Raw genomic sequence first — 23169 nt, 5'->3', positions numbered from 1 at the left:
AAAGGACAAAAAACTTCCAGGATTGTGAGATTTCAGAACGTTAAACTCTCACAAAAAGCCCTGTTGAGTTTAAATGTCTGTTATGTTTTTCTTGGATGTGTTTCCTGTGTTTTTCTGTTCAGAAATAGGTGCACTACAGCGTCTCGCCTTGTTGGGATTTACTCCGTGTCAGTTTTGAAGTTGAAATCGCTGGTAGCCACCCAGTCAGAGCAGCCGGCAGTCTATGACGGAGCGGGGCCTGATTACCAGCAATCTCACCAGCTGTTTAATGAACACAGGGACCTCTTTCTCTGGAAATGAGTTTTCCCTTGAAAACTGTGGAAGCCGTATCCAGGTCTATTTAAATGAGGTAACATGGGGAAGGTAAGCACCACCACATGAGCATTGTTTTCACAGTTCAAAGTGAGGAGAGAGTACTTTGCACTTCAAAGCCACTCATCTGGGAGGCAGTACAGTGGGGGTGGGGTGGCGTGGGGGAGAGGGGACAGGAAATAAGAATCAGGGTAATTAACAACTTCTGCTCCGTAATAAACCAGAGACACAGCATACCTCAGCCTCCAAGATACACTCCTGTTTTCATGTCCTCCGCGCTCTTTTTCCTTTACTACCGTTTTCTTTCATCCTAAATGTTCACTTTAATTTGGAATTGGACGATTTTCCTCAATGCTCGGGGTTACATCACATTTTTTAATGTTTGCATGGGGGATTCGTGTCACACACAACCTATGCTTCTTATGTATGTCTCATTTTAACTGCACCATCGACGTGCAGATGTTTATCCTCTCTGAAATGATTTTGTTAAATTTGTATTTCCAGGTACTTTGGAAACATTTGGATAATTATTCAAAGAGCTCATTAAAATGCATCTTTATTGGATTTGCTGTTTTTGCTGAATCTAATAATTAATGCAGTCTAACATCTTGTAAATGTTTTTTATTTCATAAAGAAATATCATCATTATCATTTTTAAATTCTGAAACACAGATTTTCTGTGTTGCTCAGTCTTGTTCTCACCTATTAAAGAACTGTGTGATTCATTGGCAGGCAGCAGCTGAAGTCTGCACTTCATTGTGAGTCTTAAGAAATCTTTTGTCTCAAGCTGAGGTGTCTCTCTGTCAAGGACACAATGCTGCACTTTGTCTGCTCTGCTGTCGCACCAGCAACTTCAAAAATGCCTCAACCAAATGGGACGGCTCGGTGGTGTCTTTGTTGCCTTTTATTTATTTTCAAAGCTGTTAATTCCATCAATTACATCTTCACTGATAAAGTTTATACATTTCTAATTTGAACTGTCCCCTCCTTATGTTTATTTAAGGATCACAGTCTGTGAAACAGAGAGAAGAATTAGATAAGTGAGAAAAGTAGGAATTTACATGAGAAACAGGTTCCCAGCCTGGATTTAAACTCTTAACATTGTAATGGTGAACAGACTTACAGAATGAGATTAAGCCTCAATCTGCATTTAATGGAGCAGATCTGAAGCGGCCTCTACTTGAACTCTGAAATGTGAGAATGTCTCACAGGGTAGCCTATTTGACATGTCACCCACTGGTGAGAACTCTGAGGCTTTGATTGAGTTTTATCAATTAGCTTTGTCAGGGAAAATACTGTGACTGTCTTCAGTAGTGTGTGTGTGTGTGTGTGTGTGTGTGTGTGTGTGTGTGTGTGTGTGTGTGTGTGAGCCTCACGCCTGGCAGGCCGAGGATCTGCACTGCTGCAGCGTGAAGAAAAAAAAGTATATTATGAGTCATCTGATAGCTGCTAATGTGTGTTTTTATTCTTTTTTTTTTCTAATTTTCATTGTGTATTGTGTATTGGGATCAATAATCTATCTATCTGTCATACTGGGTGATTCATTTTCTGCAGATTTATATCACTTAAAGGTGCAAAATGTAGTTTGGGGGAAGAAATGTTAATCAGAAGAGAAAGATCTTCATTCATAAATAATAAATAAACAAACTTGCTTCATTTTCATGACTGATTATACCGAATAAACAAACTGACCTTAAAGGACAACACAATTTCATACTGTTTTACTTTGTCTATATTTGGCGGACCCTGCCATCTTTCTAGCTTCAAACAATGTTGTCTGACCTTATTTTCCTCTGAGAACAACTTGTTTATCCAGTTATGGAAAAAATGAATATTTCTGAGTTTGAATTTCTTCTCCAAAACTTCACAGTGCCCCTTTAAGCAGAATAATGCACATTAACTCCAGTGTTAGATTATAAAATTCAGTTTGACTAAACCAAAAGTGCATGTGTTTATTAACTGTTACCAAACATTTCATAAACAAAACCTAAACTACATTTACTCACCTTTTTGTCCTGACATCATTTTCTCTGATATAAAGTTTTGGTGATGCAAAATGTGCGACGGTGACAAAGAAAATTGTACTTTTATGCTTTCCTGTAAGTATAAATACATTTTCCTTTAAAATAATTGTGTCTTTGTGTTGATATTTGTTGAAAGGAGATCAGTCAGGAGTTTGCCGACCTTTTCATTTTCATCACCGATCGTTGCCAGAAATAAAATAAAAAATCCATGTATTTACTATCTTTACTTGAATTCCCACAGAGGAGTTGAAGCAGTATGCAAATACTCCCAGAGTGAGCAAGAAAATATCTTGACTAAGCTGGCTATTTTAATCTTAGCTCTTTTAACAGACTAAGCATTTTGTTCTCGTGCTCCTAAATGTGGATATTGAAAGTTGCTGAAACACTAAATGTTAACACTTTGAAATGTTTTTTGTGAGGGCTGATTTGAAATGGAAAGAAGTGGATCGTGGGATGTCCAGAGAATTTCAATCAGATATGATGTTGTGAGGAGAAGATGTTACAAAATCTTTTTTTTACATTTTTTATAGAACAATTGGAGGAGGAGTCAGCTCTTGGGGTCAGCATTTGCTTGAAATTGAGTGAAATTATGAGTAGCCCACCCCTTCACCTAACAACCCCCCCTCCTCCCTCCCTCCCTCCCATCTCCTCTCTATTGACTGGCTCTCCTGCATCATACTGGAGACCCCGTTGAGAGGATCTTTTCTCTCTATAAAGAGAAGATGCAGCTCAGGCGCCTTTGAGATGATCGCAAGGATTTACTGCGCGCCTCTCTGCCTCCAGCTCCGCACGGGCATCCTCGGCCGCTTCGACGCCGAATCATCTGGACTGCTGGCGTGCTAAAAATACTTGAATGGGACATTTGAATGACGCGGGATTTCCGAGTCTATCCTGCCAGAGTGTCTGAGTCATCCAAGACCTGAATGTGAGCATCTTTTCTCCCCTGCGCTCCGCCGAGTACTTCAGACTTTGTGCGTCGTCGTCAGTTTGTGTTGCAGGTGCGCGGGGAAGCAGCGTGAGGACAGATGGCTGCGCTGGCGATACAAAGAACTGACAACTTTTTGCACACCTTTTTACAGGTTTGTGGTGTAGTCATCTGTTCTGAAGCAATGCGCGCAGATTTATTGCCTGTTTTTGTGTGTGGTGGTGCAAGCTTGTGCGTAATGGATGAATATGCTTCACGTGTTTGGTCCGTGTGATAATAATTAACACTGTTATGTTGGTAAAATAATCTGCAAACAAACAGTACATAACAGTAAAAGAGACGAGTAGGATTTTTTATTTCTTTTTAAATACATCAGGAAAAAGGTCATTTCATGTTTAAAAATAGCCAGTTCATTTAAACTCTTGTGCCAAATTCTCAACTTTTAATTATGAAATTTAAAAGAAAATATTAATAATAACAACAAATCAAGGAAATTTAAAAATTTGAAATTGTCTTTAAAGTTGCCCATCTAATCTCATGTGTGTTTGTTTGCCACACAGGACCGGACGCCCAGCTCCTCTCCAGAGGGAGCCCCTAACACCCTCTCCTTCCTGGCCACCACCTGTAGCCAGGCCTGGCAGGTGGGAAGCTCCATGGGCTCAGAAGGCTCCCAATTCCCCTACGAAGGCACCGTCAGCTCCACATCAGGAATGTTTCAGCTGTGGAGCAACGACATGGCCCCCAGCACGGCCCTCAGCACACACCAGATGACCTTCACCGTGCCCAAGGTGCAGTTCCCCGGTCACATGCAGTCCGGCCTGGGTCACCATCATCATCACGCCCATCACCACCACCACCATGAGCTGCCTCTCACCCCTCCGGCTGAACCCCCCTCTTCCTACTCCTTCGAACTCTCCCCTGTGAAGGTGTTGTCCTCGCAGCCGCAGGCCAACGGCCCGTATTACCCTCAGCACAACAGTGTGGGACAAAACTTCCCCAGCTTCCTCCAGAACTCCTCAGCCAGGCATCACCTGCCTGGAGGCCACATGGAGGAAGGGCAGCAGTGGTGGAGCCTACCCCAAACTAACGCCACCCCTTCCAACCATCCCTTCTCTCTGGGCAGACAGCTGGTTTTGGGCCACCAGCCCCAGATAGCTGCTCTTCTCCAGGGCACCTCCAAGGGCCTGCTGAGCTCCACACGCCGCTGCCGCCGCTGCAAGTGCCCCAACTGCCAGGCAAACGGCGGAGGCTTGGAGTTTGGAAAGAAGAGACTGCACATCTGCCACATCCCGGAGTGTGGCAAGGTGTACAAGAAGACCTCTCACCTCAAGGCACATCTACGCTGGCACGCAGGAGAGAGGCCCTTCATCTGTAACTGGCTCTTCTGTGGTAAAAGCTTCACCCGTTCAGACGAGCTACAGCGGCACCTCCGCACACACACCGGAGAGAAGCGCTTTGGGTGCCAGCAGTGTGGCAAGAGGTTCATGAGGAGTGACCACCTCTCCAAACACGTCAAGACCCACCAGACCAGGAAGAGCCGGTCTGGGCAGCCTTCACAGAGCACGGATCCTCTGCTCACCAATATCAAGAGAGAGTGATCTCTGCGGCCCATCATTCAGAAATAATAATCAATCAATGAACAGACTGTGTGACTCACACTTACTGCCATAGATTTGCACTAGAGGGTAAGCATCAAGCTCCCTGAACATCTTCGGTCATCAAAGCCCTACTTTTGACATCAAGTAGTAGCGTAAAAATATATTTAGAGACCATTTTTAATCAGAGTAATTGTGTGCTTTTTGAGGCAAGGCGCCTTTAAAGAATACTTGAAGCCTTTTTTCAGTGATATTGTGAGAGTTTTGCTGAACTCACCTGAAAAAAAACAAACAAACTGATGAACAATTTACGATTTGTTTAAATTTCAACCAATGTGACAATCTGATTTTTTTTTTCTTTCAGAGTTCATTGTGTAAATATTTTATTCATGTGAAGGACAGACACGAGCAAAATCCCACAAAGTTTACCTGAAAATGTCAATATTATCGTGTTCAAGATAAATGTATGCCTTAGTACAGCTAAAATGAAAAATGTCTGCTCTTGGATGCAGGTTCAGGACGGGGGAAATGTTTCTGTTGCTGTTGATAATTAGATTTTTATTCCAAAACGAATCCTAATTTGTCCGCTTCAAGGTAGGGATCTTTTTTGAAATGTGAGTCTTTGATCTACAGATTTCTCTCGGCTGTGTGAAGCACCATTTCTCCTGATCAGCAAGCATTTTTAATTTTTAACTTCTTTGTAAATTATGTATAAATATCATGAACAATTTTATCGGGGGTTATGGCCGCATGTACATTTTAATAAACATTGTCCTTGCTGAAACAATTTCACTGTTTCTAATTATGTCTTTTTTTTGTTAAATCTTGATGACTGACTGTGAAGTAAATGTGTGTGACTGACTCAATGGTTTTAACCTTCTTAGCCCATTCAATAAAACGTGTGAATTTCTGCCGCCCCACAGCTCCTAAAGATCTAACATTTTATTTAAATTGTAATTCGATTGCATTCAGAATACAAAAGCTGCTCATTGTTCTGTCGGCGTGAAGGAAGAAGCTCCTAAAGAAGCCCTAACATGGTGGGCTGTTCAAAGATTTTCACACCTCAAAGTAAATACCCAATCCATTGATGGGGCTGTTTGTCTCGCCTGCTGCAATCAAGTTCACAGTCATGTGGCTTTTAATGAGTGTTTTCTTTCTCTCAATGGAGAAGATTGAGTCAACAGATGCAACAGAGGGCATTGGAGAGGAATTCCCTGTGAATGGGACCCCTGTTGTCGAGACCCCCTCAGTGGTGACAGGAACTCCCTTTGATTTTGCACCCTTGTGAAAGTTAATACCCCTCTCCCCCTCCTCGTCCCCAGCCTCCATATATCACAGCCGTGTTACGATCGGCCCTGCTTTACTGCCCAGAATGGGGCTTTATTCAGAGGCCAGCCAACCAGATGTCTGCTCATCCAGGGGTTTCTTCTCTTTGTTTTTAATCCTGTTTGAACTTTCTCCAAAGGGGGATGCCGAAGCAAGCAAAATGCTTTGCCTTTGTCTTTAACAGGCGATCAAAAAAGTGGGGTGTAAAGCAAAAATTATAGGCTACTTTGGTCATGCCTCTAGTTAGATCAATAAGGAATGATCATGTTGTGAGAATGCTGGTTGTGAGAAAGATGTAAGTGGTTACAAAGCACTTTTTCACAGAACAGACGAGATAACTGTCTGTTGACATCAAAAGAATCCACAGTTCTTTTAATCAAGTCAATCCAGAGAGATTATAGAGAAGCACAAACGCTGCACTCGGTTTCAAAAAGACACTTTTTTATTTGATATGATACAACAGTTTCTACTCAGTCAAACATGGCATCAACCAACCCTCTCTTGGTTTTAAGTCCTTGCTTTTGGTTCTCTGTAGTGGTATTACGTTGAGTTAAATCAGTAATCCCCATGAAAACAGTTCACATTAATTGATTCTGTGAGATGGTTCCGCTCACCTAATGTCTAAATTTATAATTGTTTCTCTTGGACAGGTTATTGAGCAGCTTTTTCTTCAATGTGAGCGCTGAAATATGAGGCCTATTCATCTTTGGTGCAGCTGTATGATCCAACTCAACTGGAAGTGAAAGCCTTGTGGGGACCTCTACTGGCCACAAAGAAGAACTGACCTGATATTGACAGGATAGCCCCCTTCATCCACTTCGCTCTCCTCTTTCTGTCTTTCCTAGGCGTTGCAATCCTGATAGCTACACAGATATCTACGACTGTTTGATAAGAGTAATGGCAAACTCAACTACAGGAGTATTTGAGTGGTGAGCTGCTGTTTTTTGGCACTGTTGTCTGAGGAAGAGGGAGCATGCAGATTCATCAGCATCCTGGAACATATTATCCTTCATTTTCCAAGTGGAGCGTTCCTTGGCTTTCTTGGGTCTTCCTTCATCTTACACGTGGAAATATATGATTGCATTTATGGTATGCACTGTACAGTATTTAGTCCAAGAGGGAAAAAGCTAACAGAGATTATAGAAATGGTGCACAGCCTTGACATGACAACAGTGGACTAATAAAACAATTCATAAACCACAAGCCACCTCCGTGTAAAGTAGAGTCAATAACCGAGAAGATGTTGCATGCAACACTTTGGGTCAGCACAGCAGTCCCTTTGAATGCACCTACTGGGCAAAGCAGCTCCTCTTGAGTTGCCCAAAGAGCAAAAATGTATTCCGAAGTGACGTCATACCCACAGAGAACCTCCAGGGGGCTCCATCACACCTTTTTTGTCCAGATCAAACGAGGGCTGGTCAAACAGAATAAGAGAGCACGCAGGAGCCCTCAACACTGTGGCAAGAAAGAAAAGTTCTTCACTGTCAGTTTGAGTGAGTTAAGTCTTTGTGGCGTGTTCACATCAAGTGTCTCTGCTTTTTCCCATTCTTATCGACATAAACAGCAACTCCGTTGTCAGCAGGGGAATGACAAAATGCACTAATGTAGCTGTACTTGTCTCTTCACAACGGGGCATCAGAATTACCAGAGTACAAAAGGAGCTGCTGCCACTCCTCGCACACTCTCATGCACACACACACACACACGCACACACACACATCCGCACACTAACACACATCCAGGCACACACGTAACTCCAGTGACCGCCCCAATTAGGAATGGATATTTCTTCATTAAACAAATTCCCCCTTGCCCTTTAAAAGAGAGAAGAGTATACAAACTCTCAAAAAAGGTAAAAAGCAGAAATTGTCATAACAGAAATTGTCGAGTGTTTTCTCTCTGAGCCCAGTAACATCCCACTGGGTGCTGTTCATGTACACTCAAGGTGGCTGAGGCTAGTCACCTTCCATTGAATGGCTCTCTAAAAACAGGAGCAAAGTCATTTCATAGCTGCAGCCCATAATTCCTTCATATGTTCCTTCATTATCCTCCAGATATCATAACTGAACCAGCCTGGCATAAACAGACAGTAGACAAGTCCTCCACAGCTGATGCGTTTAGCTGCTGTCCTCCTGACCCAGGAGACACAGTGTCAGAGTTCATAGGTCATCCTCGGCTAACTGAGCCAGGTTGCTGGGCCGTCGTCCAGCTGAGGGGCCCGACAGTGGAGGCTGGCTCCCAGCGTCAGTAGCTTGACCCCTTCGGCAGCCCTCTCCTGCTCTCTGCTGGGGAGAGAGGGAACATTCGTCGCACAGTTATAAAGTGCTTCCACGTAATGAACTCACACATCTGCAACCCTGATTCCAAAATAGTCAAGACACTGTGGAAAACATGAAAAAAAAAATGTGCTGATTTGCTTTTCCTTGTTGACATAAACTCAATTGAATACAATGCAAAGACATTATATTTAATGTTTTACCTCATCTGCTTTGTTGATATTTGTAAATATATGCCTATCCTGAATTTGACTGACTTACAAAAGACTGTGAAAGTTGTGGAATGCTAAAAAAACACCTGGAACATTTCACAGGTAAACAGGTTGATTGGTAAAAGGTGATAGTATCATATTTGGCTATGAAAGGGGCATCGTCCAAAAGCTCAGTCTCTCACAAGCAAGGATGGGGCGAGGCTCACCACCGTGTGAAACACATGATAACATGGGCTCGGGAACACTTCATAAAAACGTTGCTAAACTTTATTTTAATTTTTATACTAAACAACATTAAAATATATTATACTTTAAATACAGTATTCTTTACTCCATATCAAATATATTCACATTTGAAATAGTGCATTGCAACTATACTAAAAGGAACTGTATTATCTACAGGTTAAATATATATAAAAAAATATATACCAACATCATATTCTTACCAATTTACACAATAACACTTTTAACTCACTTTAAAATAATGGTGCTATAGTGTATTCTAAATTTATATTACCGGAAATATACTTATATACAATTAAATAATATAAGTTAAAGTTAGTGCACTTACTTGAACTTTGTTTTACTTTTTGTTTTCCAACAAAGTTCCCTGGAGTTTTTATGTATTTCAAGTTACATTTGAGTGTAATCTTTAAGTACACGAATATAAAAAAAAATCTACATTGCAAGTACTAATTCAGTGTACTTATAGAATGTATACTTCTTATAGGATGTCCTTTGTAATACACTGTCAGTATGCTTTCTTGAAGTGAACTTTAATTCCACTAGATATATTTTAGTAGACCTCCAAACAGTTGTACTTTAGTGTACTTTTGTACTAAATTGAAAAGACTTACATCGGAAAGTAAGTTCACTTTCAACAAATATAATTATTTTCATGATGGTTTTTACAATATTAGTACGCTTTCTTAAGTATACAGTGCACTTTAATGTTCATTTATTTTAAGTTGCACTTCAGTGTACTTTTAAAAAGTGTACTGAATTGCAAGTTGGTAAATTAGTTTACTTTTGAGAGGTATAATTCTGTAATACAGGTTATGCTTTATTAAAGTCTAGTTTAATTCCACTTCATTGTAAGTGTATTTAAGGATACTTAAAACCATTTTTAAGATAAAATGTATCCTTAAAATTGTACAATAATTGAAGCACTCCAGCTGCTTCACAGAACAAATGCATGCACATGCACATGCACACGCGCACAAACACAGACACATAACCACAGAATACGAATTTCAGTTGATAGCACAACAGAACTGGCTTGTTTTGAATTATGGGTCACTCAAAATTAAAAAGTTAAAACAGTGACTGGGCATGGAGGAAGAGAGGGGCGGGTGCAGTGGACAAGACCCAAACAGAGAGAGACCATGGAGAAACGGGGCGGACACACAGGCAGATGTTGAACTGGGTAAGAATTAAGTAATTATAATTTATTTGGATTATACAGTAAGGTGTCTTTTACTGAAGTTGAGTCAGTAAGTATCAAGGTAAGCTGCAGTAAGTATAAATAGGCTACCTTGCTAATCATTCAATGGAAAATTAGGTTATTGGGATTTTTTCTTTTACAGCCCCAGTTTAAAAGTGCATTAGCCTAAGCTCCATCTATTCACCCCAGACTACGTATGGGAAACGATTATCTGCCTTTGATAGGCATCTCGCTCTGATTTCCTCGTCTAGCTCAGCCAGCTTCCTGTTTGTTCTGTACCAAGCCTGTTCAGCCTGAGTAAACAGAGAGAGGCGGGGAACAACAACTGCTGGCTTGTCCACACACACAGCCCACTGATGACAGAGGGAGACTTGCTAATGGTAATGTAAAGCCCAACAACAGGATGCTGCCATTGTTGACTGGCCAGATGTGGGAAAAAAGAAGTCAAACTGAAGACAGACAGGCCTGAAATTTGGCAAAATGTTATATTTTGTGTAAATGTTTGTGGAATTTCCCTTCTTTGTATTCAACATTGTAATCAAATTCCTTAAAAAATATGCTTATTTTTATTGATTCCTTTTTCATCCAATAGGGGGAGCAATAACTCTTCTTAAGACTCAACAACTCTGCACCGGATGTGTGTCGAAATAAATGCTTACAATTTACTAAAGTCTTTCATCTTTTAATTAACATTAATGAGCACATTGGAATTATTGTTAGACGTTAGACAATGGCCCATTATTTCCCCAGTGGTTAGCTTCCTGTGGCTTGTTTTGTCATTAATTTTCCCAATGCTGGTGTTGAATAATGACTGCCAGACAACTCAGGAGCAACGTGCAAAAAAATGAAATGTTATATGCAACATAGAGACAGCTTTGTCTGTAAATGCATGCATATATACACTACCTGTGCACTTTGTGTGGTGGGTGTGTACAGCCCATTTGACACAGCTTGACAGTTTGGCTGATCAGTGAAGCCCAGTTGGACATGTGACGGAGAAACAGTGTGGGAGTCAGCAGGGCATGGCTGGACCACAGCAGGCTGCAGATGCAAACAACAGGCAGGTCGATCACTAACACAGCATGCACACAACACCATTTGTTGTTTTTATGATTCCATTTGTGTGATCGTTCAGTCCCACAGCCAAAAAAGCTTAAGAGGAAAGCAGGCCTGGCAGTGTCTCAGGTGTCTTATGAATAGAAATATGGAGAGACAGCTTAAGAAAACTTACGTCCCGCTGTGAGTAAGTCTCGCTGGGTCCTTGGCCCTGGCCTTGGCTGGGCAGGTAGAGCGCGGGCAGGGAGGTGTTGTAAGAGTGAAGGGAGGGCAGCTTGTGACGGTCAATTGAGGCGGAGGAGTGGGGCCGAAGGGCACTGGCAGCAGACAAAGGGGGCCTCATGCACCGGCCCAGGCTGTTAGACTTGCTCTCTCGCCGTTGGTACTCAATAGGTGACTGTAAGGCTGAAAGACACATAGGAACAGAGACAGCTGTTACAAAGCTCTACACTCATCAGAACTACATAAAGGCTGAGTAAAAGGTTTATCACAACTATAATGTGATGTTAAACTTCTCTGAAGACATATTTTATATGATTATTGTGTTATTTATGTGTTTTTATACCAGCCTCCATTTATGGATACCCAAAGGAGGTAGTTGCCAAAAAATGCATTAACATTTATATATGCTAACAGCTACATTATAGCGCAGACCTATTCAACTGGCCACCCATGGGCCAAATGCAGCCCTTCAACAACCTCATTCCAGCTCTATGATTATCTGGTTGGCAGGCATATTAGCCCATTCATTTGTTAAGTCTGTTGCTAAGCACATTAATACTCTCATTTCAATCAAATGTTTTAAGCTAGGCTGTTTAAGCGGAGGGTATTTACGAGAATCCAACTGACCAGCTACTTCTAAGATTAAAACGGTGCATTGTTTTTTCCTGTATACTCTTGTATATATATAACTTTCCTTTTTCAATTCATGGGTGTACGTTAGTTGCCTAAAGCCTACTGAAAGCGATCTAAGAGAATGGAAGTCCATTTTCACCAGGAAATAAAGGAATGACCTGAATAAAACTACAGATGATAAGTAAAAGTTTATATACCTTGTCATAATGTAGATACATTTTTGAGATTATGAGATCCACAAACTAAAATTTTCAACCTACAATCGCATCTAGAAAAAAAAAGTTGTGACACTGTGCAAAACCCTGATAAAAATAGAATTCAATCATATCTAAATTAACTGTGTTTACCAACAACAGTTTTACGAAGTGTGTCTGAGCCCATGTAGTAATATCCTTTATACACAGGAAAAGACTACACAGTTAAAAAACCCACAAAACTAATCACACCTCACACTGATTCGACTGCTTACAATGCTTGTGCTCTGACAATAAGTAGAAAATAAGATGGAGCATGATTTATGGATTAGGGGATGTGGTGTCGTATTCAGAGCTCAGCTGGGACTTACCATTGAGGAAGTTGCGCTGGGATTCCAAGATCTGACCAACATCATTGACCCAGGCCCGGCAGATGTCGGGGGAGGAGGCCTGCAGCTGGAAGCGCACCACACTCCCGTCAGGGTTGCGTGATGTCAGCACAAAGGGGGCATCATCGCCGTCAATGCTGGGCTCCACCCCTAGGCAGCTCACCTGGAACATATCACATCTGATTAGCATCTGTGAGGAGTCCGGCCTGCTGAGCTGCTTGTTAAATACTTCCACTAACACATGCAAGCCTCTAAAAAATCCCTGCCGTGGGATTATGTAACGTGTGCTGATTTGGGCAAGAATTAGTGGGGATCTGTTGTGTAACTCGTAACCTGGGAGTGAAATGTACTTCATCAAATGAGACACAAACCTTGATGCTGTTCTTAAAGATGTATCCAGGGATGGAGAAACCTTTCTTCCTGTCGATTGGCTCGCTGAAGATGACCATCTGCTCAAAAAGGAAGACCCGTCTTTCCTTGGCTCGGGACAGGAAGCTACTGTCCTGCTCGGTGACGGTGAAGGTGTCTTGCTGGAGCAGCTTGCCTTGGGCTGTGATCTTCCCCTGGTACCACAGCGAAAGACAAACACAACAAACGGAGGAAGTGGTGTAGTTTTCACGGGCTGAATAGTTGGCATGAGAAATGTTTTGAAGACTGTGAGAGATGGTCTAAATTCCTGAGACGTACCTCAAAGCCTTGTAGTCTGCCCACGTTCATCATATCGTTGCAACGTTTTGGCACAAAGCACATCACCTCGACCGCTTTCTGTTTAAAAGACAAAAGCCAGGTTGTTATCAGGAACACTCATAAAAAGTTTTGCACACGTACAAAAAAAAAACCTTTAAACTTTATATTTATGAATCAGGACCAACCTCCAACTCCTCCGTGTCCATCCCAGCTTTGGTGTAATACTTGAGGAAGTCCTGCTCAAATAAACACAGCATGGTCACAGAGCATTCCAGGTTTACTGCTCAGAGTAAGGTGAGGACATCTGGAGGAGTATTTATGGGGGCTGAACCCACCTTTCATTTAAATGCCAGAGGGCACAGTTTTATAGCAGGGATGTCATTTTATGATCATCTTCAAAGACTCTTACATATGATTGTTTAAATCCTCTGGTAAGAATGGAGTCTCGTTATGTAATTTGCCTCTTCCTCTTCCCTGGCTGAACAGATAATACGCCCAGGTGTGTCGTCAGTGTTTCTTGACAGAGGGGCGTACGCATGTGTGTGAATGTGTGCTTGTATGTTTACAACCCTGTGACTGACTCTGCTGTGTGTCAGACAGCTGCACAGTAAACACCAGTACGTGTGCGTGTGTGCATAGGAGTTGGTGTGTGATCAACAGCACAGCAGTGTGTCTGCTTTTCACCTTGAGCAGCAGCTGGTACTTCATGATCCTCTGGACAGGTTTGATGAGCAGGTCGTTCAGCTGCAGCCTGTGGCCCAGCTGCTGCCGCAACTCCTGACAGCGGAGATGGACACAAACAACACGACACCGGTCATTGTGACAGCCGCGGCACAAAAAAACAGCAGCTAATGGCTAATTTAATCCCTCTTAGACAATATATCGCAGGGATTATACTGTTTGTTTGTTTCGTGTCAATGTAAAGGAACTAATAACAATCTGAATAATAAATGGCAGAGGAAAAGACACCCACATGGCCATGTATAATATATAGTATGGGAACTGTTAGACATCCATGCATACTAAATAGCTTAGTAGCTACAGGCCTGAGTGGCAGGTGGCCAGTGCATCATGGGTATACAAGTGTTTGTCCTGAATTAATTAGTGAATATGATCAAAAACAACTTTTAGAGCTTAGGTCATGTATTAAAGTCCCTCTACAATTAAAATGTGTTTTTCTTCTTGTTCCTACAGTTGAATGCTTGAGTTTCACTGTGTAGAATGATGCATGTGCAGAGTTTGACACTAGAAGGCTGTTTTCACATTTATTAATGAAAGTGTTAATTTTCTCTGTGCTCAGTGAAAATTGGACTGTAAGAGGCGGGCCTACGAGCAGGATTTGTGACATCACAACTAGTTTGTAAGCCAATCCTGGTCGAGTATTCAGCATAAACAAGTGTGATGCGAAAACTTGTGACATCTTGTGTCCAGCAGTTAAACTTGTGTGTTTGCATATTCATATACTGTCATTTTTAATGAGGGAGAAGGAGTAGCTGCCATTCTAGTACAGTGTTCAAACTGCATGCGACACGAGCAAGTGTCATGTTTTGAGCCTGACATCCTGTTTCTATTTTCATTCCTGTCGCTTGCCTTGAAAGCGTGACATGGAAGATTGATTGATGAAGCTGAAATAGGGAGTATCTTTAGAGCACCATCTCCTTTTACTACAAAAATCTAAATAAGGTGCCAGTTGGCTGGGGGGACAAGCGCCAGGGGACTGATACTGTCTGGTAAGAAAACGCATCCTCTCTACCTACTGTTGGCTATATTGTACGTCATTTCCAGTAGAGAAACATCTAAATATCACTGTGAAAATGTGTCTTTTCTGTTTAAAAAGTGCTGCTATCTCAGCAAACTCACCCATCTTTTACTTGAGTGGTTAAGGCCCTCTACACACATACACGGGTATTTCTTAAAACAAAGCTTTTTCTATGCATTTTGGCCTTCCGTACACTCCGTCACTGAAAACTGAGCTTTTGGAAAACTCCTGCCAAGGTGAAGATATTCATAAACATTTTCAATGTTTATGTGTAGACAGGAAAACCAGGGTTTTTTTGGATTGTCTCCTTTGTTTGGCAGGCTTCTGATTGGCCAGCGTGGCCTTATGGTAGAGATCTAGGTCTAAGTCTCCAACTAAAATCAAGCACACTGCTGATCGGTACGTGGTTTGTTTACATGACGCAGCAGAACGCATATTCACCAGATTCATTGTGGACAATGAGCATCTGACATGGCGTTGCTTTAGACCAGGGCTGCCCAAAGTGAGGCCCGTAGGCCAAGGTTGGCCTGTCATAAGGTTTGATTTGGCCCACCGTGAAAAAAATGAATGAACAGAAATGTAAGGATCCCTAATTGTTAATTGTTTTCATAATCTGAGCACAGCGGCCAGAGTGACGCTTGTCTGCAGTGAGGACATGTTGTAAGGATTCTCTGCAAAAACCATGTCAGACACACATTTTCTTTGCACGTCTTAATACATGTGTGGAGGGGATCTTTAGTTAATTCCAAACATTTGCTGTCTAAAGCTCCACATATGTGTGAATTTGTTGGTATTCATCTTTAAAATATTTGAGATTAAGCATCAACAAAGTATTGATCAGTTAATTGAAAAATGGTAGAGGGTAATAAAAAGTTATGTCACTCACCTCAAAGAATGTCTCGATATACTCTGAGACGATATGTTCCGACTTGGGCTTGTTCTGACAGTATACAACATACATATGCAGGCGCCTCTCCTGCATCACAAAACAAACAAACATCATTACAAAATCATTCAGTTGAACGTGTGATACAAATTAGCCACAAGGTTAAAAAAAAGACTTAAATTTGAGCCACTCTGTCAGAAAAATCCTTCTTTTATTGCATTACAGATAAATGAAAATGCCCCTGAATGTGAGCAAGAATAAATGTGCAGTGACTCTGGCTGCTTTTGAGAGCAGAGCAATAATGATTTGTCGGGTCCTTTGAAGTCGACTCTGTCTGGTTAGCGCCTACTCTTCTGTGACTAAATGGTTTGGGGAGTGCAGATGTGGCAGTCCTGAGAGCTCTAATGGAGTTACATGTAGATGAGCATCAGGTTATGTATAATTCACCCAGGTTACCCTCAGTGTAACCAGAGCCTGCTGATACGAGACTGTACCTAGCAACAGGCTGTATGGCTCTGTAACCTGGAGACCAGCAAGCTGCTCCACCTGAATATGGACATCATGTAACACTGCAGAGGACAGCTGCGTGCATCTGCCCACCTGCATTGCGGCTGCATGTTTACATGTGTTTATATGAGCACACATGTTACACGTCGGCGACACACCCCTTGTTTTAAAGCTGCTTTTCATTAGGACCGTGTTCCCCGTCTGCTTGTTTTCACAGTTTGACACTATGCTTAGATTCAGTTACAAGTTTCTTTCTTCCACCGCAGGCTTTTTAAGTTGATTATCCAGTGGGCTGAGCCTTATTGAATTGTTAAAGAGCTGCAGACAGAAAGAGTGAATATAGCAAAGAGTAAAGAGAGACATTAAACTTAATCATCTTCAGGCAAGAAGCAAAGCCGAGTTGGTCAAATTACCAATCGTGTCTGCACAGTCTGCATGTGCCACCACATAACCAATATGCGTTAATCTAATTTTGAGAGCTGCAGAAACTCTGTGACCCTACACCGGCTCAGGCTCAATTCTATTTTACTCTACTCTGTCTTGCATGCATCACCAAGATATGTAGGAAGAAGTCGACCACAGTTTTGGGTGGAATAAAGACTTCGTATCAAAGAGCCTGAGCTGAGGGTTTGTTATTCCTCGTCCTTTTCTGGCTGTTTTTCCCTGGTGTTTCCTGACCGGTTCAGCCCAGACTGGAAATCTGCCAGTGTGTCATTCGTGTGTGTGTGTGTGTGTGTGTGTGTGTGTGTGTGTGTGTGTGTGTGTGTGTGTGTGTGTGTGTGTGTGTGTGTGTGTGTGTGTGTGTGTGTGTGTGTGTGAGAGAGAGAGTATTTGCCATGTGCGCTGTTGTGAAAACACAGGCCGGACTGAGACGTATCAGTAACAGAGAAGTGGAAGGAGAGATGCTGGCAGCTGAGAGAGAAGGAGAGAGAGAGGTACAGTATGGGATAAACAGGAGCTCCACATGTTTTCTTAGCTCTGTTTACCCTCACACCAAACAGCACAAGGAAGCAGACCCAGACACACTTCCACTGACGGCTGTGTGAGTGTGTTTCTGTGTGTTTCTGTGTGTGTGAGTGTGCCAGCATGGCAGTCATACTCACATGTTTAATGAAGAGCTGGGCCAGCCTCTCTGGCTCTGCCAAACACTTCTCCAGCTCTCCCAGGAAGTAGCTACAGAGAGAAAACACACACACACACACACACACACGCAATCATCCCCAAAACGGAAGGTCAGATTTGTCTCCTGACCTATTGTTCCTTTGTCCCCCGCTCAGCCACGAACACAATACTCTGCAAATCACTGTTTGTCTTTCACTTTGAATGCAACTTGAGCAAACATGCATTTTTCCACACATTGAGATCAAATGCATAAATAAAACTTACTCTTTATGCCAGTCAAATATTTGGTGAATGTTCCCAAAAACAATCTTGTCTTTTCCCTTCATGTCCTCTGGGACATTCTTCGAGTTCATTGTGCCCATGTAGCCCTGCAAGGAAAAGACAGAGCTGCTGACGTCTGTTCACACCTCGAAACATTTATAACACACTGCGACAATCACACACCAGCTATTATTGAGCTTTTATTAACTTTCAGATGGCAAGAATTCTTCTCTGAACCAAAATATCTCCAGTTATTTAAGGCACCGGGAGATGGATCGCCTCGCAACATAATACTCTTCAAGCTAATAATTCACAAAATCTGCTTAAGACTGCAGACGGTGGGATGGAGGCAAGTGTGGAGGAATTGTGATGATAAGGCTTTAGAGCTCTCTCTGACAGACTGGGTGGATGACTAAGTTCCCTCTTCTGAGTCAGTGCAGAGTGTGTGTTCTGAGCTGGCAGACTTGTGAGGTTTACCTCCACTATGAGCCCCAGGTCTGCCACATAGTGCTTTTCTGTCTCAATAAGCTCCTTCAGTACATACCTGTGAAGATACAAATGAGGAAGGATTAGTGTTAGAGTCATGCTACCAAATTTATTTTGCACACTGCAAAAATATTGTTAGCACTTTATTTTACGAGTCCCAGTTTCCTTATTATTTTTCCAGAAAGGGATCCAGAATGATACTAAATTGGAATTTTGTAGAAAGTTTCCTGGAAAGGATTATTTGATTTTCTTACTAGTTAAAAGGAAAATGGAGAAAGCGTCCAACACTCTTTCTATTAAATCAAACTTATTAGAGTAACATACGTAGTCAGCATACAGCAGATCAGCTGAGCATTAAAAGTGTGAAATATCAAGCTCACCCTGGAAATAAAAGTTTCTAGCTTTTTCCGTGGGTTTTGACTGCATCTTGCAGGCAGTGGAGAACTGGCTCATCACATGACCTGAGTATGGATCGTTGGTCAAAAAGTGGTTGACAGCTCTGGAGAGAGCAGCACTAGTAAGTGGACTTTTATAGAGCCAAAATGAAATAAAAACATAAATAATTGAATACTTAAATGCCCAAATAAATGAATAAATAAACAGTTACATAACAAAATGCTTAACTTAGAAATGAATAAATAATTATATGACTTAATGCTTAATAAATATATCATAATATAATAAAACGCTTCAATAAATGAACAAAGGAATAAATATCTTTAAGACTTTGAGTTATGATGATTTTAAAATGTAAAATGTTTCTTTGCACATGAGTATTAAAAGGAGTCGAGCATAAAGTTTAACAAATAAGGAGAAGAAGGACTCCAACAAATACATTCATATTTTCTTGAGTTAAATGGGTCTCTGACTTTTAACTTGGTCAGCAACTGCTTCTAAACTTAATGTTCCCACTATGTAACTACTATAACTACTTTGATTAATATCCTGGTTCTTTCTTACAATAAATACCCAGATACCTGCTACAAATGTGGCCTACAGACTCAGAACATTCTCTGTTTCCCCTGTATGTACCATCAAATCCAATAGTTACTTGAGACATCCAATGAAATTTCTTGGATAAATTCTGGGAGAAGGGAAAATATTTAATTTTCTAAATTTTAGTGCATCGACCTGCCCTGTAAGCATTTTCCACAGCAGATATTTACCTTGTCACAGAAGTAAAAGCACCAGTAATCACATTAACAAAAGCTACTTTCTGTAATAACAGTGTTCCCTGTAATAACAGTGTGACATTTAACCAGCATGCACGATACCAGGACCCTAAAACTGAGGCAGCAAAATGACATTCAGGCATTATTCATTTTATTGTTCACACCTGTGCTTTTTCCTACTGTGACATGTCATGATGTCTTTCTGTTAAAGAAAGACAGCAAAAACTGATTTGTATTGTAATGAGACTGAAATATTCGTATTGCGCTCATAAACTTCCTAAAATAGTTTTGAAAAGATTTGTTGCTCTGAGAAGATCAAGGTCAGTCTGGTCCACGACTTTAGTCTAGACTGAATTATTGGACGGTTTCATTCTTGGTTCCCAAATGATGCATGACTTTGGTGATCCTTTGACTTTTTTATCGAGCGCCACAAAAGTTGAGGTCAAAATTTTGGTTTGTCAAACACTTTGGTTTAAGACCAACAGTCTGCTGCGTGACATTCCCAGCAGCCTCAGCTGCACTTTGTGTTTAGTGCTAATTAGCAAATATGTTAAAATTGTCATCATGAGCATGATAAGATGAAGATTTTTCCCAGGCATATGGTGAAATCTAACACATTCCTAGATGGCAGCTGCACTCTTGAATTATAATGTTATTTATTAACAGAATATGTGGCAGCATCATTGCCAAAACACGTACATGCTTTTCTCTAAGGCACTCCTCCTCTCCTCCTCAGTGTCAGCCGCAGCTGACCATTGGCTGGATGTGTCGTCCATCAAGACAGAGCCGCTGTCATCTGGCAGAACACTGATGGACTGAGTGTCCTGAGGAGGCAGAGACAGACAGACAGACTATTTAACAAAGGTCCGGTGCCAGTATTGTGCATCATGCCAGGAACAAAGTAAGCAAGGGGGAGATAAAGAGCGGGAGAGAGACGATAATGATGCAGGTTGCCAAGGTGACCAGGGAGAGCAGCGAGACACGAGGAACAGAGATTGAATGATAAGAAGATCAGATTCAGATAGTCACCGTTAATGATCCGTGCTGTGCACATCAGCCACAGAGAGATGGAGAGAAAGAGATTAACAGATAAAGAGTTAGAGGGAGCAACAGGCTCCACAGATGAAGGAGATGACGAATAAAGCTGTGAAGCTTCTCGATGGAGTTTTGGCTTGAGAGGAAGAGGAATACAATTACTGTTCACCTGCTGACAATGGCATTACATTTATGATTTATGTGTGGATTAATAAATGATCTTGTTTTGCCATCTGAGGATTCAAACACATACGTAAATGCATCATACGGTATCTTGTTTTCACAGCAACAAATATGTCAGTACTGCCTTATTGGCTGCGAATAGAAATGCAGGATAAACCCAAGGTTACTCTGATCTAATCGATTGTGTTCATGTGTTACATACATGACCTCCTTTTCATGCTTTTTCCTGGAATTGATATAATTTCCTGTAGGGGTCCTGGTGCAAATATAGACTCATTGTGCACACCGCAACAAAGCCCGCAAAGAATAAAATCATCACCAACTCAGTGGACACATGCTTTACATCTGTAAACAACCCTCATGTGTGGGTAACCTATTTCTCTCTCATAATACTCACTCCTTTGTGTGGTTTTAAAATGACTCAGTTTTTGTCTTCTTACGGAGTTCTTCCCTCTATTTTTAGACGTGTTTTTCAGCCGTTTCTTTGAGGTCATTCACTCTTTCCTGACTGTGTAAACATATAGGGGCAGCCGTCTGTCTTCACCTAAATCCCTGTGTTCCATTGCCCTAGTCAAGCAGAACCTTCCCACCTTAAACACATACACAAACCTGCACACACACACCACAGACCTACGCCTAATCCCTGCCTAACTCCCCTGGCAGGTGGCTACCCTGATGGAGAAATAAATAGATAGACATATAAGCAAATAGAAAAAGGGACAGAACTTTTTCTTCTCTGGCCTAGTTCAACTTGTTCACCTGCCATCTTCATGATAAACTTGTTGGCGTCTACAAGTTGTGAGCTTTCACTTCTGTCACCGTGATGTATGAGAGAGAGAGAAAAAGAATGAAAGTGATAAAGTAAAGTAAAGAGAAGAGGGGTTCAGGGAGAGACAGAGAGGCTCAATAAAGACCTTCGCTCCCCCAACTCGTCTTGCCCCGCTAGGAGTGCTCCAGCCTGGCTGACAGGTCTCCCTGGCTCCCAGATCACTTCCAGATGTGCTGTGGCAAAGCCCACAGGAAAAATTCCCCTCGTCTCCCTCTATTGCAAGTTTTGTTTTTCTACTCAGAAGCCGACGATAAAAAAAAAAAAAAAAAACTGACAACAGTTTTAGTAAAAGCTGAGGTCATTCTCTTGTGTGGGATCTTTAAAAAAAATCGATCCTAACAGTTCCATCAATCAAGAACAAGGGTGTACGGGACAAAAAATCTTTAGCATCAAGTTTCAGGCAAAAATAATCAGTGAAGAGTTTTCCTCTTTAAAAAATCTTGATATTAAAGGTGATTTTTGCATTTTTTTTTACAGACCAGAAACAAAGAGACAGAGCTCTTGATACATGGAATAACAGTTTGAAAGAACGGACATTTTGGCTTATTGTTATGTAATTTCTTGGCATATCTTTCTTATCCCTGAAATCTGTACAACCTAAGGTGGAAGATTATGTAAGCCTAAATAAACAATAATAAATGATGAGTATTGAAATTATGTCATAAATCAAAAAAATATAAAAATTTGGCCAAATTTGACTAAATATATAACACAAAACATGTTGATCCAAAAGATTTCTCAATGTAGAAATATGAACAACATTTTTTTCAACACTCCACAACTTATTTGAACTATGTACGTATTTTAGTTTTAGAGATATGCTCATTCTTATGAACAGAGTAAGGCATTTTGATCATTTCATCTACTATAGAAATATTTCCCCAGTGCTTACATTGGTATTTCTGGAGCATCTACAAATGCTCAAAATATTCCCAAGTACAAACTACATTATCCTACTACCTTCTTTGACTATTTCTATTGATCTTTCTCTGACAGCTATCGACGTGCTTCTCTGCTCCCCTTGCGCCACTACACTTTGCCACCATGTTTTGCACTTCTCGTCACGTAACATAAGGATGTCATCACGCACGTACAACAACAACAGAAGCCTTAGTTTTCTGCTGCAAAATTAATAGTCGCTCTAGCTATTATAGTTTTGATCTGATCAATTTAGGATCATGTCAACAACAATCTTCCACTTCGGGCCAATCCTCTGGTGCCACCACGCGTTAAGACTTATTTGCAACACACGTCACATGAAATGATGACATAATCACGAGTTATGTCGTGTCACCTCATGCCACCCCTGGTCCATTTTCATAGGGTTAAAGGTTTCATAGGGTTATTATTTTATATTTATAACTATGGCTCAAGTTTTGCACTGCTCCTTTGAGGATGAGCAAACCACACAAAATGCTGCAAAACAGCAGTATTAAAGTGATATTAACAGAGCAGCCCATTCAAAGGGCCCATCAATCTTTAGACATGCAAGAACAAATCAAAGGTACGGTACTATACTGAGGAGGAACACAGTTGGTCTCAAGTGCTGATAACTGTGATTCAACAGCTTTGGTAACAGTGCCACAAAGCGAGGGGTGGCTTGAAAGAGACCTCACAATAGCAGCAGTCTTAAT

The 23169-nt window shown here is 41.3% G+C and overlaps 2 protein-coding genes across 3 annotated transcripts in view; one reads left to right on the top strand and one right to left on the bottom strand.

Annotated features, from left to right (window-relative positions):
- Nucleotides 1-3361: 3361 nt before the first annotated feature.
- Nucleotides 3362-4859, top strand: sp5l (Sp5 transcription factor-like). The gene is made up of 2 exons (XM_073471145.1): nucleotides 3362-3415; nucleotides 3822-4859. The coding sequence occupies exons 1-2, from the start codon at nucleotides 3362-3364 to the stop codon at nucleotides 4857-4859; spliced, it is 1092 nt and encodes a 363-aa protein (XP_073327246.1).
- Nucleotides 4860-6602: 1743 nt separating this feature from the next.
- arhgef25a (Rho guanine nucleotide exchange factor (GEF) 25a) overlaps nucleotides 6603-23169 on the bottom strand; it is a 42279-nt gene continuing 25712 nt past the window's right edge. The window contains exons 4-16 of one of the 2 annotated variants that reach the window (XM_073471056.1): nucleotides 20188-20312; nucleotides 18308-18374; nucleotides 17834-17937; nucleotides 17551-17620; nucleotides 15941-16030; nucleotides 13980-14072; nucleotides 13481-13531; nucleotides 13296-13373; nucleotides 12980-13171; nucleotides 12591-12771; nucleotides 11346-11575; nucleotides 11021-11155; nucleotides 6603-8467 (exon numbers count right to left, since the gene is read on the bottom strand). In XM_073471056.1, the coding sequence (XP_073327157.1) occupies nucleotides 8342-8467; nucleotides 11021-11155; nucleotides 11346-11575; nucleotides 12591-12771; nucleotides 12980-13171; nucleotides 13296-13373; nucleotides 13481-13531; nucleotides 13980-14072; nucleotides 15941-16030; nucleotides 17551-17620; nucleotides 17834-17937; nucleotides 18308-18374; nucleotides 20188-20312 (1542 nt within the window). In that variant the 3' untranslated portion in view covers nucleotides 6603-8341. The remainder of the gene's footprint in view (nucleotides 8468-11020; nucleotides 11156-11345; nucleotides 11576-12590; nucleotides 12772-12979; nucleotides 13172-13295; nucleotides 13374-13480; nucleotides 13532-13979; nucleotides 14073-15940; nucleotides 16031-17550; nucleotides 17621-17833; nucleotides 17938-18307; nucleotides 18375-20187; nucleotides 20313-23169) is intronic. The other variant, XM_073471057.1, reaches the window with a different exon arrangement.

Source organism: Pagrus major, chromosome 7, assembly GCF_040436345.1.
Source record: "Pagrus major chromosome 7, Pma_NU_1.0".
NCBI classification, from domain to species: Eukaryota; Metazoa; Chordata; class Actinopteri; order Spariformes; family Sparidae; genus Pagrus; species Pagrus major.
Note: the sequence above shows the minus strand (reverse complement) of the source record. Positions and strands in the feature narration are given on the sequence as shown.

Coding starts and splice junctions, on each gene's coding strand:
- sp5l (XM_073471145.1), top strand. CDS start 3,362: ATGGCTGCGCTGGCGATACAAAGAACTGACAACTTTTTGCACACCTTT. Junction 3,416..3,821: donor TTTTGCACACCTTTTTACAG/GTTTGTGGTGTA, acceptor TTTGCCACACAG/GACCGGACGCCCAGCTCCTC.